Genomic DNA, 15,164 nt, shown 5'->3' with positions numbered 1-15,164 from the left:
ATAAGAGATCAACCAGGGCCATGTTGGAACAAGTTATTTTTTTTTTCCAGTGTTTTCGAAAGGTTTGTGAATAATGATGAAAATTAGCTATATTGTAATGGAATTGCTGCAAAACTGAAACAGATACAAATGTACTTTTTTTTTCCCCCCTGATGATAGAAGTGACTCTAATCTTTCTTTTTGGGAGGTTCCATTTTTTATAGCAATAGAACACAATATTCTGTGGGCCTTCCAAAATCAGTCACAATTCAGTAAAACAGCTGGGCGCAAAGGGGGTTGCTTCAGTGAAAATGGCTGGGAGTGAATGAGTTAATAGTCTCCGCTACATTCCGGATTTTACCTACTGCAGGTGGGTCTAGAACATGTCAGATTAACTTGGGAGCCATGTAGAGAGGCCTCTTGCCTGTTGAGTAAATAATGTCATCACGAGTTGGCGTCTTACCTTGAGGTCCCGGTGGATGACTGGCGTCTTGCACTGGTGCAGCCGCGCTACTGCCTCGCATGTGTCGCAGAAGATGTGCAGCACCTCGGCCTCGCTGAAGCCCACGTTCAGACGCTGGTTCATCTGCTTCACCACCTGGCCCGCTAAAACACGCCAACGACACAGTTGAGCCCACACCCCCGGCACAGTTCACACTGGGGCGCCATTTTGTGGACAGGAAGTACCTTTGCAGTACTCCATTAGGATGAGGACCTCCCACACGCTGTCCGATACGGTGTTGACGGCAGAGTCCAGATAGCCCACGATGTTCTTGTGGCCCGACAGCTCCTTCTGCATGGTGTGTAAGGATAATAATCACAATCGGAGAAGGTTTTGGGAGCACGTCTTTTGTACAAAATGGCTGCCCATCATGCGAGACTTCATCCTAGCGAGCATCTAAAGGATTATAACAGGCACTTCCTAATTTCACACGTGCCCATTAAGTTAAGTAGAAATGTTACCTAAATGAATGTTTTAAAAGCCAACTGTTCTAAAAATATTAAATACAAACATATTTTCAATGGGAATCTCTGCATGTTCACTTTACTTAAAACGTCGCCTGTTCAGTTTAAGTTTTGTTTTTGTTTTTTTTTAAATGGTAACACACGCAACTGGATTGTTCCTATTTTCATGATTTCCTATGAGGGGAAATGTATTCTAAATTCAAATAAATGAGCAGCATCCCAGAGGTTTCACTGCATATAATTAACTGTGACAGAGGTTCTTTGAACAGGAAGATGACATCATGCCATGGCTTAATATCGTTCACTTAACATTTTCAAAGGACCTGGAACTGTGTGCAACGCGTGGCTCTCACCATGATGGTAATCTCCCGCTTGTGAACGTTGAGATCGGGCACGTTGTTGACGTACATGCGCTTGAGAGCGCAGCGGATTCCGCTGTGCGTACGGGCCAGGAAAACCACTGAGAAGCCTCCTGCAAACACCCCCCCCACACACACACACGCGCGCGCGCACACACACACACACCCACACACACACACACACACACACACACACGCACACACACACGCACACACACACGCACACACACGCGCACACACACGCACACACACACACGCACACACACACACACAAAATGTTTGACGCATTTTTGCTTGTCATAATGCACACAAACTCTGTGCTTAGGTTTGTACAGGACAGACTTGTAACATTTGACGTGGAGCAACAAATTGCGTAATAAATAATGTGATATGATTCAATAATTAGATCATTTAGGCATCATGTGACTCCTGGGGTGTACTGAAAGCATGGTCACGCGCTATAATACATGGATATTAGCTTTTATGTTAGGGGTGGGGGGAAATGGGGTCCCCTCAAGTTTTTTCACTTTCTGTCAAGACTTTCTGCAGATTAAACAGACACTTATAACTACCGGTAACTTATTTTTTATTAGATTGTTATAACTGCTACTGTATGTCTTTGCCGCCCCCGAGGCCAAGTCACTCTTAGAAAAAGAGGTGTTTAATCACTATACGTTTTTACCTGGGCTTGGTTAAATAAAGAAAATAAATCAAAAAGGTTAAGGGTATAGGATATTGCATAATTTGTGTAATCTAGCGCCTAAATCAGGTAACTGACAACCTTGCTAGGCAGTTTGCTAACTTAGCTCATCGTTGGAATCACGACAAGTTCATTGAGATTGCAAAGGAGTCGACAACGGTGCGTTTGTTATGCAACAAGTGAGCTCAGGTCAGCTTGGGGGTTTGCCTGGTTGCTTGAGGGGAAGATGGTGGATTGGGGGGGGGTTGAGTAGCATATGCTCCGGCTAGGAAGCAACATTCGCTGTCACAACAGTAGGAGCGACTGCTCCACGACGACGGCCAACTTGATTGCAAAACATGCAAAACTGCTGACAAACAGCGTGAAGTGAACGCACCACGTGATGTTTTTATGAGCGCGAGTCATCAAACGTCGTAAAGATCAAACTCTAGGCAGGAACGGATGGAATCCATACGCTGCTTCAGGCCAATGGTAGTTGCAATTTGTTACAGAACGGTGCTTGTTGACTCACAGCGTCAAACAGGAGCTTCCGCTCCTGCTAGACTTTAGAATGCAGACTCTCTCTGTCAATATTGAGATATTTGCAAGCAAATATTGGATTATGGACGGTTAACATAATTGATGATCACATCCGTAGGGTTTAAAACAGCTCCCAGGTGTCTTATTAGCTCATTTTGAGGGGGCGGTCCCATCTCATGCAAATGAGTGACACACTGTTCAGCCAGCTAGCTTCATCCCTCTGTGATCATACACTTTAATCATCACAGATTTAAATCCTTGAAATTATGGACTAATTGTAAAATTAAATTTTATTGTAGAAAAAGGTAGATTTTAAGTTTAATTATGGAAACTATATTTTAATTGTAAATATTTTTATTTTAATTGTGGAAATGGTGGAATTGCATGATAGAAAGAATTTTTACCGAATTTTTCATGATAAAACTTACATTTTAAAATCAAAACATCATAGAATTTTATTGGAGAGATTGTAAATGTTACTGTCTTATGCCAATGAGCCACTGCTCCCCCTGCCCAATTCTACTGCAGGCCGTGCCAACTCACAAAGACAAAAGTAAGCGAGCAGCCATGGTAGCAAAAGTACTCAACTCCGAGATACCATTGGCTAATCTGCTCTGGTTTTATCCAAATTTGCGTTGTACACAAATTACGCAGTTTTCAGTTCAAACGGCCACATAAAATGTCCATTAGAGTCCATTTAATACAATAAATCGGGCGTACTGGAGTGTATTTATAAATAGAAGGCTGAGATGTGTCCACTTGTGAAAAACTTTGGAAACTGAGTGGCGTCTCAGAATGAATTCCAAGAAGATGGCATCACTCTATAACTGTTTTCAGTCAGGGCTGACTCCTCAGTTGTGGTTTGTCTGAGGCCACCTGCTCCGGGGTCAGGTTCTCACTAAATCGCCGCCCCAGGGTTTTTGTCACCTCGCTCAAGCAGACTCCAACCACGCAGTGCCTGGAAGGAAACAGGGGGCAGGGGAGCCTCACACATAACGTTTTAGACAAAAGGAGGGACCCCCTCAGAACCCCGGAGGACCCCTGGACTGACTGTACGAGACTCTGAACCGGAGACAAGTGACGTAAATGTTGACCTGGGAAGCACAGTGGCTGCTGCTGTTGTTGTTGTTGTCCGACACACAATGACGCCAAGGATAAAAACAAAGAACTGATTTATTCCGCCTTGTCTATAAGTCCTCATCTTGTTATTTGATTAGTGAATGTCAGCCGTTTGTCATACAAGCCACTGACAAATACACTGGGGCCCAATCATGACAGTCGGGAAAGGAGGGCGGGGAACAAACGTGGTTATGCCTGCAAATTTGGACGACGCAGGGGAACTGGACCAGCAAAAATGGCCCAGTTTATTGTCGTCACACAAAATGGATGCCCGCACTATGTCACGTTATGTAGTGCATGAGGTGAGACAAATGATACTGCAGTTTCTGAAGAAATTGTAGATTTGTATAGTCGTTAAAATTGTACATCTCAAGTTTAACTGTAAACAAATCATTCATTTGAATTGAATTAATAGGAATGATGGATTTTATTCATAGAAACCAAATATTTCAACCATATATTTTAGTCTTGTATAGTTTCAATTATAACTGCAGCAACTGTAGATTTTAATTGTATAAAGCTTACTTAGATTTATATTTAAATAATTCACTCCCAGACATTTTCACTGAAGCAGCGCCCTTTGCTCCCAGCAGTTTTACTGGATTTTGACTGATTTTGCATGGCCCACAGAATATTGTGTTCTATTGCTATTAAAACATAGAACCTACCAAAAGAAATATTATAGTATCTTCTTTCATCAGAAAAAAAAAGTATATTACTACCAGTTTCCTTTTTACAGCAATTAGCATTAGAATATAACTAAGTTTCATCACTATTCACAAATCTGTTTAAAACTGTGGGGAAAAACATCTTGTTGCAACGTGGCCCTGGTTGATCTCTTATACTCTGCTAGCACCTGCTGGCTGTTTTTGTAGTAACTACCATTGCCATTACCATGCTCTTCAGTTCAGAGGCTGCATCAAAGCCTTCTGTATGCTCTAGCTAGCATAAAGAAAAAGCCTAAAAACTTATAAATACATCTTTGGGAGCATGGTAATATTTATCATAGAACGGATTTATACGTTTTTGGGAGCAAATGGATTTCAATCATAGAACTGCACATTTTAACCACACAATTTCTAGTTGTAGATTTGAATCAGAGTTGAGATGTGCGCTTGTCAGCTATTCCTCCTCAGAAGCAATTTAACGCACCAAACACCGTCCCGTTAAAAAGATAAACGAGAAAATGCAGCCCTGTGACTTCTACCTTTGAAGGCTTGTAAAGGTAAATTCTTGCTGACTGAAACTGTTCACAGACGATTTTATTCCAATACGAGTCTCTTTGTTTAATAGTAAGTACCATTTGTGAACAGCTGCCTGGGTTACATCACGCCTCAACCTCAGGAATGGCTTTCCAACCTCGGGGGTCCTTTTGGCCGGGCAGCTGCTCGCCGCTAATTAATGCCAACGACTTTTGGATCAACGAGATTTAGCAAATCCTCCAGGATTTGCTATGATAGGGGATAATCCGCACCCAAAAAAAAAAAAAAACAGCCCAACACGGACTGTGTGTAGAAATATGGAGGTGAGAGGTTAGCTCAAGCATTTTAAATTGTTAAAAGGTGTAGGAAACTTCGGTCCTCGAGAGCCGCTGACCTGTCTGTTTAAGCCATCTCCCTTCTCCAACACACCTGACTCAAATGATCAGCTCATCAACAAACTCTGTAAAAGGCTGCCAACGATCCTGATTATTTGAGTCAGGTTTGTTGGAGGCGGAATACGTCGAAAATAGGCATGACAGCAGCTCTCGAGGACCGGAGTTCCCTGTTCCTGGTGTAGCAAAAAAGTATAAATGAAGCCAATTAAAGATACAAATAATTGAATTCTTCATTAATTAAATAAACAATATTTATTTATATTAGCACTATTTAAGGTTCTATTAGTTATTTTCTTCATCTTACTTAAAGGCGCATTTAAATTAAATAATACTAAAAAGTAAAAATGTCAAAAATACATAATTATAAAAAAAAATAATACTACAAATATGAATAATTTGGTATTAATAAAGTACAAATTAACTTAATGAGAAAGCCATTATGAGTCATGAAATATATAAATCGGCCAAGAAATAAATTATTAAATATTAATTTAATGATTTAAAAATTGCTTTTATTTAATTTTACGCGAACAACCCTCCGCACATCTTGAACTGAAACACCATTAAATAAAAGAAAGCGCAAATTAAATAAAAATTCAATCAGATACAAAAGCTTTTTCAAACAATTATAAACATAATTATTAAAAATGTACATTTATTTCCGGATATAGTTAAAGGGATTAGATCACGGTATTTTAAGCCCTTCCACGATTAACTATAGGCATATAATGATTAGATCTTACCTTTGACACCATGGGGATGTAATTTTTAATGAAATATTAGGTGTTTTGCTGCTTATTTTTCTAAAGCGGAAGTAAAACGCCCGGTTCAGTAGAACCCCTCCTCTGCCTGATGCTGGAGCCCTGCGTTTGAGCACTCCTCTGAATGGCCACGCAAGCCATCAATTCTTCAATAAACATTTGAAACAAAACGGCTTCTTGCCACAAGAAAACATGGAGGAGGCGAGGGAAGAACAATGGAGAGAAAAAAAAAAAAAAAAACCTGAGCAGGTCACGAACCAGGGACCTGCTGTTTACACCACTTCGGTCATGTTTTTGGTGAAGAATTAGCATCTCAACATGGCTACTGCTCCAAAAAGTTGATTTTTCACATTACTGTCCCTTTAGTTAGTTTTTGTTTTGTTTTTTGAGATTCATTGCTTTACATATTTAATACTCCAGTCACGTGAGTTACCAATTTAATTGGCTTTTTGCAGTTTAACGGCATAAACAGGCCGCCGTAGTAATGGGCTAGCGATCACATGTGAAAGGCCTCAGATGCATGAAAAAAGTTAATGATTAAAAATATGTCACCACTTTGGGAGTTCATTCAAATCGAAAAATTGTGTGCCATCTATGAGCGGCCGGCGGTCTACAAACGTGACCCATTTCAGCTGTCTGCCCAATGGTTTTCCCTTCAGGCCTTTTGACAAGCAAGTGTCACCACACCGACAGTCCGGATGCATCAGCAGCAAAAAGTTCCGGCCATCTAAAAATAGACATTGGCGGGGAAGTGGGATGTGTATGTGGCAACGGATCGTCACGGCGTTTTCAAAACGTACATTTGACCGTAAACCTTGACGTCATGTTGTTGTCATGGCAACAGGGTCAAATACTCAAAACTTTAAACTCCCAAAAACAAAAACACTAAAAAAAAACAAAAAAACTTTTAAGTATAATGGAAGTGCACATATTTCCGTAATGTTCATACGATGAACATTCAGAAGTTGTATTAAAAATCTGCGATACAGCGGTGGCGCGGATGATGTACTGCAAAATAGCAGGGGGGACGCTGTACACTTAGCTTTAGCATTTGCTAGCTAACATGATGAATGCACACCTCTATTTTACATACATCGATTGGTTAGTGTTGACATTTGGCCGTGCTCTCTCTTCAGATGGGCTAATCGTGACTGATTGGTTTGTCATGTCAATGAGCCGTCACGGGAACACACTAACACAGGCTGCGTTTTTGTTTTGATTTGTTTTTTCCACGCTGGCATTCTATGAGTCAACAAAAGATGCACAATCCCACCATTCATCAGGCGTACAGTATGCTAATCGCGGCCATTCGCAACGTTTCTACGGCACCCAGGGCCAGACGGCCAAACCGGTTTACTCAGAACAACATTCGTCTGTACACACAAACACAGACTTGTTCAGCAGCTAACGCTAATGCTAATTGTCAACCAGTGTTCGCAACATTTCTACGGCACCCAGGGCCAGACGGCCAAACCGGTTTACTCAGAACAACATTCGTCTGTACACACAAACACGGACTTGGTCAGCGGTTAATGCTAATGCTAATTGTCAACCAGCGTTACTTTTTGGTGGCTTTTTAGTGACACACAAATCAAGCCGACTGTTGTGTTTTTATGATTGCGAACGTCTTTTTACACTTGAATTTTATTTACAATAATAAACTTGTCAAATTTCAGCTTTTTGTAAATAAACAGTTAAAAAACATCCCCTTTTTTTCTAGTCAAATTTCATCTTAACTCATTTGCTCCCAATAACTTTAATTGTCCCAAAGACGTATTTATATGTTGTTGTTTTTTTGTTTTTGTTTTTTTTAATGCTAGAGCATACAGAAGGCTTCGATGCAGCTGCTCAACTTCAAAGAACGGTTGCAGAAATTAGGGCTACACCGATTATCGGCACCGATATTAAGCATTTTGAGGAATATCGGCATCGGCCATTTTGAAGAATCATATCGCTGATAATAGATAGATTTATTTAAAAAAAAAAAAGTTAACTTCAGGGAACTAATTTAAATGTAATTTTTTTTTTTTTTTTCCAATTTAAATTTTCAGAGATGCTTTCAGAGAAAAAAAACTTCAGATATTTTGAAATACTTTATTTAGTGTAAAAAAACTATTGTTTGTTTTTATTTAACTTTTGAAAAATTACTACTGCCCCTGGGAGATCCTGGGACTAATTAGATTTTAAAAACAAATGTCTATTGACTAAGATTTAAAAAAAATAAAAAATCCAATATTTACTAACCCTAAAAGATGCCCAATAAGCATATATTTTAAAAGAAAGAAAAAGAAAGACAGAAAGAAAGAAAGAAAGAACTGGAGTTTGTATTTTTTCAAAATTTTGATGGCAATATTTTCCCGTTTTAGTGAAAATGAATATCGGCTCCAAATATCGGTTATCAGCGTCATTGACTACTAATAATCGGCATTGGTATCGGCCCTGAAAAAAAAACATATCGGTCTATCTCTAGAAGAAATGGTTGTTATTACACAAACGGACAGCAGGTGGCAGCAGAATATAAGAGATCATCAACCATGTTGAAAAAAAAAAAAAAAGCTCAATTACTCACAATTCTAAACAGATTTGTGAAAATTGATTAAACTTAGCTATATTCTAATGCTAATTTCTACAAGACGGAAACAGATATAAATTTATTTTTTCCTGATGAGAGAAGAGATTTTAATCTTTCTTTTGATAGGTTCCATGTTTTTATTGCAATAGAACACAATATTCTGTGGGCCTTGCAAAATCAGTCAAATTCCAGTAAAACAGGCGGGAGCGAACGGGATTGCTTCTGTAAAAATGGCCGCGAGCGATGAATTAAATGTCTTCCCTTGAAACATTTTTTTTTTGGTATTGTTATCAGTGAATACTCATGAGTTGAGTATTCGTACCGGTATTGGTCTAGAAAAAAAGTGGTAACTTATCAAACATCCCTACTGTTGTCCTCCTAATATAACACTGTCAATAAAAAAAAAAAAAAAAAAAAGAAAAGAAAAAATTGAGCCTCTGGCAACCGAATTTCATTCCCAATCCCCTCTGGAGCTTGCAAACCAAAACGTCGCACTCTCTGCCGGCTATTCGGGGCAAAGCAATCGATGTTTGGTATTGAACATAAATGGACGAGACGGCGACATTAACAACGCCGATCAGTCAAAAGGTCAGCGCTGAAGGGGCATCTTGTGATTTTCATTAAGCAGTCAAATGGGTAATGGCTGGCTGAAAACATCACATGATCTGTTTCAGTACTTTGACATCGGTGGCATGAGGGCGCAACAAGCACACACACAGGAAGATGTGCTGTGCTATTAAGCGCATAATAATACGGTTTAGAATTAGGCTCATAAAAATAGTTTTTTTACTCTCATAACTTTACTCTAGTAAAACTGACTTTTAGAAGAAATTACAACTTCCTTCTCATAAACATTTCCTCAACAACAACTTCTAGTTGTATTAGCTGGCATTAGTATTAAAGCAGAAGTACTAACTGATAGGGGTGTCACGATTCGCCAACTCCACGATTCGATTTAAATTTCGATTTTGGGGTCACGATTCGATTTTTTTTTCGATTTTTTTTTTTTTTTTTTTTTTCGCTCCCCCACTTTATAACACAGAGGCATATGCTTCTGTAGGCTAAGGCTAGTCTATGATCATTGGTTCTATTCATTGTACAGTAAATCTTATTTCAAAAGATCGGCTACATATAGGTGATGCAATTTCCATATTATTTTTGTGTAAATTTATGTAATATATGATAATTGACATTAGGCAGGAATGATCAAATTCAAAGAATTTATTTACAATATAAAGTTAACCGTCTTGTTCTTACTGAAGTGTAAAATAAAAAATAAAAAAACAAAAACAAAAAGTCACAGTGGGTGCCTGCCATCTATTGACTGTTTTTGGTTACAACAGTGTGCTGTGCGTTCCTCTTAAAATAATGTGCAATGTGCAACAACAACAAAAAATATATTGTATCCAAAGTCATGGAACAAATACAGCCTGAACAAACTATATCCCAACATTTACAGTTGCTGGGCATACTGTAGCGTGGTTCAAGTACACTAATTAAATGTTTGAATCCAGCGTTTTCCAAGGCTGCAGGTCTGCTGCTATAAATAGACCTATGGATCTGGCGTTTCGCGCGAGCTGAAGTGTGTGGAAGTTTCACTGTAAATGAGGATGAAATAGTTGGTTGGACCGTTGTTTTCCCACTTGTTTTCGCCGCCGGCTCCGCTCCCCTAGTATGTATGTGTGTGTTTGTGTCAGCTGGTGCCCGTATAATGGTACTTCAGTTTGAATGCGCCAGCGCGACACTCTGATTGGAGGACTGTGCCAGCGCGACACTCCGATTGGACGACTGTGCCAGCGCGACACTCCGATTGGACGACTGTGCCAGCGCGACGCTATTGTGTATCCGTGTATTATACCCCTATTGGTTATTGTTGTTTCTCCTCCGTTCTGTCAGTTCTGTCAAATGCGGTTATTATTTGTTCACCTTCCACTTTCACTCCCTTGTCAAACCCCTGCCTGAAATTTCAAGTAAAACTACTCAGATGTTAAAGTCGACCCGTGTTTATCTACTCTATATTTTCTGTTATTGTGTTACTTCCCTTCCCCTTGACGAGCCGGGCGTAACACCGTGGCCGAGTACAGTACGCGCACATAGCATATCTTGCAACTGTGGTCTTTTTATCGACAACGTGAACGTTGTCGACATAACTCACCGGGAACGCAAAATGTTTCCAAACTGGTGACGAGAGAAGCGGGAGCGGCTTGAAGCACCATTGCTGTGTCTGTCCGCGCTTGCCATCATGACTGCAGGAGAAGTCAGCTAACAAGTGCCGTTAGCTAGTAGCTGAATGGCTGCGTCTCATTTGCTTTCCTGGGAGGTGGCGGTGGCGGCGGCGGGCGCGGGGGGGGGGGGCATCGAATCGTGTGTCCTCTCTTCTATTTCGATGCTCGAAATCGTGACGTAATTTCGATCGATTTCGATAAAAAATCGAAATCGTGACACCCTTACTAACTGACTAGCAGTTTTTTCCAGTTCTTCACCGACACTTCAGGGTGTGATGCCCAATTTGGATTTTTTGTTAAATCATAATTAATTTTCTCATCACAACAACAAATATGACTTATATATATACATACATACATGTGAACAGAACACACCCGGGCTGTGACGTAAAAAAAAAAAAACTGACGTCGCCAATGTTTTTTTTTTAGTTAGTTATTGCATATTTACACTCCTACAGTGTGACAATTTGTACTTTTATTGCTTTTATTCTTGTCTGAATTTGCCACACAAAGACAGAAAAGGAGAAGCTGCGGGTGACAGGCTGCCCACTTCCACCTGCCAGTCACATGACGGAAACGTTGCATGACTTCTTTTTTTATCTTTATGGCATTGCACCACATTTTGTTTTCTATCACTTCCTGTTTGGCTGGCTACAAAACCCAACAGAAATCTTGTCATTTTCAACTGTCACGCTGTTTCTATGGAAATTCACCGCCAAGCATATACAATGCAATGGAAATTTACGCAGGTAAGGGCCTATGCAGGTGTAGTGACCAACCAAAAGTTGAGCAGGGCCAGTGGTCAAACCTGTCTGGTCACATGACCACGCAATTTAGTCCGGGGAGTGAGCAAGAACAGGTTTACCATGTGACCAAACAGCATGTTTACAAGGTTGCGTTGGACACACAATTCAGGCAAGTGACAAAAACATGGTTTGGAGGCTAATATGATAAGCTAGGGCTGGCCAATAAATCAAATTAATTTGATACATCGTCATTTTAAAAAATCAAATCGTTGAAAATTTGCTAAATCGTGAAATCGAATTTTGTCTTCTGGATGATTATAAGCTGTTGTTCTTATGTTCTGTTACATCCAAATGCTTTTGTGTGTTGTAATTTTTCACAAGTGGCAGAATGCTGGATGGGTGGATTACAAGTAGGGGTGTGCTCAAAAAAATCGATACGGCAATATATCGTTGCGGGCCTCATTACAGTACACGTATCGACATGCAGGCGTCAGAATCGATATTGCTCATTAACTTTAAATAGGCAGTTAACGTTTGGCTTTGCAGCTTGCATTGTACCTAAAAACTAAAAACAAGCAGCGTCTTTGAAGTTAATTGCCTTCAATTAATGCAAAAATAGCTCATCAGTGATTGGACACTGTGTCTTGCTAAGAAAAATGAAAGCAGAGGACGAATATCAACATTTATTTACTTATAAACTTAACATGGCACATGTCTCAATGTACCAATTTTCCTATATTTTGTTTAAAAAAACGAAATAAAATGTGTTACATGAAAAAAATGCTGTTTTCATTTTCCCAAATATTTCAAATAAGCACATTTTACAGCTGTAATTTTAATACTTTGATATTTTTGCTCATATCGGCTCATGCCTATTAATCAATTTTCCCGGTATGTCTGTGAAAACTGCTCCTTGCTCTGCAGTGCGTACACATTTAGACCAGGCATGCTGCTTGGTGGTAAACCAGACGAACTACTAACAAAAACATTTTTGTCATAATAAACATATCCTTTAGGTATACATATGAATGTTATTATAAAATGCAAGTAAATTAATGTAAAATATCGGGATAGGTATCGCTTTGAAGATCATGTATTGGGATACATATGTATCGCAATACGTATCGTATCGTGACCCCTGTATCGTGATACTTATCGTATCGTGAGGTTGGCGGCAATACCCAGCCCTAATTACAAGACATGTTTACATTAGCTACCAACTACTTAATTGTGGCATTTAAGCACAAACTATGAATGTTAAGATACCAGCCTTTTTTCAAGTACTCGAGTACTCGTGACGCAGACGAGTACAAGCGACCGATGGCAGAGGGGGAAGACGTTAAGTGAGTCCTTGCCTGTAACTGGTGCTAGCTTGCAGCAGCTTTTCACCAAAACTTCACCGGTTTGGAAATACTTCAAAATTGTGATCTTAAACTAAAAGAACATTTTTGTGTTTTATTTTGAGAGTTAAGACTATTGAAGAGTGACTGTGCTGTTTTTTTTTTGTCTGTCAAAATTAAAGGAAATCTATTTGTTTAAAAATATCTTTTAGTGATTTTTTTTATTTGTCAAAATGTACTACTGGTATCGGCAGTTGGTATCGGTAAGTACTGGGGGTCTGAGTATCGGTATCGGTCTGAAAAAAAGTGGTATCGAACATCCCTTCTCATAACCAAATAAGTATTTTCTAAAAATACAGCGTCTCAATGTTCTTTTTTTATCAACTTTTTTTTGGGTGGGAAATTACAACTTTTTATAACACAATTTCCAAAATGCAGAACTTTTTCCTGAAATATTACAAACTTTATTTTGGGGAGATGGTCTTTCCCACTTACCTCTTAACATTTCATTGATTGCCCACACATTTTCATCAAAAAAAAAAAAACCTGTTGTGGATAGCACAAATAAAATAAAAACTCCTTTTTTGGAACAAAGTATGTTTTTGATCTTAAAAATTGCAAGTCTTCCCTGATATATTACAACTTTATTTTAAAGGTATTACAACTTTTTTTTTTTTTTTTTTTTTTTTTTAAAGGAAGCCTTCTTAGAATTTAATTCTCCAAATTGCAACTTTTGTTCCTGAAATATTCAAACAAATGGCAACTATTTACCCATGATACAGCAACTTCATTCACTTTTAACGTACCTTCTCCAACATTACTCTATTATGAAATAATTTTTATTACCACAGTATTCTTGTAAAATTACATTTATCGTAAAAATGTGAACTTTTCTGTGAAGCGACATCTTTTTCTTGCAAATACAACTTGATACCTTTTTTTGACACATTTGTTTAAAACAATCTGTACCGTGCAAGTAGCACCTTATCAGTTGACATTTTTTAAATGTGCATGTAAGTGCAAAAGAAGTAAATACAGAAAGAATTGCTTTTGTGTTTCAAAACTGTGTCAAAGTGCAGTTTTCATGTCAGTTGTAGCGAACCTTGACAAAAGTGGTTGTTGACACAAGAGGCTTGGGCGTTATCTCTCCCCCACACCCCCAAAGTGGAGGACACAACAGCTGTTGCCGATTTTTCTTGGGAGGGGAAACGTTTGTAAAGTTGCTAAAAAGTTGACGTGTGTTGCGTGTATGGGCGGCGGGTGTGTCTAGCTAACTTACCTTCGGCTACCAGCTCCTCCACGGTCACTTGATAGCGGCCGACGGCGAACACTTTGCCGAAGTAGCTGCTGAGCCCAGAGCCAGATCCGGACGCTCCCCCGAGGCCCCCGCCACCGCTCTCAGACTTTGGCATTCTGGAAAACTTCTTCATTTTTTTTTTTTTTTTTTTTTTTTAAAGAGTCCAAACGACAATGATTCTCACTTCAAATTGTAATAAAAATATTAAAAACTCGAGCTAAGGTGCAGTCCTTCTCTCCTCCACCGCCGAGCCTCTTCTGGCTCTCGGCATCGGGTAGGGAACCCTCGCCCGACTCTGGGACAAGTCGTGCGGGTGACAGCGTCCTCCTTGACTGGGACGTCAGAAGGCTGGGCAGTCCGGTTAGCTTACGTGACACTAGCGGCTAACTCGATGGGGGGCTCAGCTTAAAAAAATTGCGAGAAGACGGGGAAAATTATATTTTATAAAAAAAATATATATCCGCTTAAAGCTTCCGGTGGCTGTTATATATCCAGGCTGGTCGTCCTCCGAAGCGGTGGTGGCGACGGTGGAGTCGTGGCGGGGCTTTCCACGCCGCGACAAGGTGCTAGCCAACAGCTAGCTAGTTAGCAAGAAAGCTAACAGCCAGGCTTCGACAGGAAGATCCTCCCGCACACCCCACGAGCGAGCGCAAGTGAGCCAAATGAAGCCACGAACGGTGCTCCTCTCGGCCGGCGTAGCCTTTAGGTGAGGTGGCGTGAAGCGGGCTCGTCCGCGGCGTCACCTCCTCGCTTGTTCCCCGCTGCCATTTTTTTCGCTCGTTCGTGGAGGACTCGCGACGGCGGCGGTGGTTGAAGTTGTCATGAGTCCGAGGAGGAGCCCTCCGAAGTACGGTAGTAGTGGCGGAAGAAGATGAGGGCCCTCAGCAATGTGATGGTGAGTGAGTGGGCGGCTGGTGGGGCTGGCCAATGACAGAAAAGCAAACTGACGTGGCCACGCCCCTTCTTCCCAGTTGTTAAGGCTAG

General features: G+C 40.2%; 1 protein-coding gene across 3 annotated transcripts in view; it reads right to left on the bottom strand.

Annotated features, from left to right (window-relative positions):
* The window catches only part of bmp2k (BMP2 inducible kinase), a 59,818-nt gene extending 44,738 nt beyond the window's left edge, over positions 1-15,080 (bottom strand). For all 3 annotated transcript variants that reach the window (XM_077522573.1, XM_077522574.1, XM_077522575.1), the window contains exons 1-4: positions 14,163-15,080; positions 1,299-1,417; positions 667-772; positions 443-585 (exon numbers count right to left, since the gene is read on the bottom strand). In XM_077522573.1, coding sequence (XP_077378699.1) covers positions 443-585; positions 667-772; positions 1,299-1,417; positions 14,163-14,313 — 519 coding nt within the window. In that variant the 5' untranslated portion in view covers positions 14,314-15,080. The remainder of the gene's footprint in view (positions 1-442; positions 586-666; positions 773-1,298; positions 1,418-14,162) is intronic.
* Positions 15,081-15,164: the final 84 nt, after the last annotated feature.

The sequence above is a fragment of the Festucalex cinctus genome, chromosome 5, assembly GCF_051991245.1.
Source record: "Festucalex cinctus isolate MCC-2025b chromosome 5, RoL_Fcin_1.0, whole genome shotgun sequence".
Lineage (NCBI taxonomy): Eukaryota > Metazoa > Chordata > Actinopteri > Syngnathiformes > Syngnathidae > Festucalex > Festucalex cinctus.
Note: the sequence above shows the minus strand (reverse complement) of the source record. Positions and strands in the feature narration are given on the sequence as shown.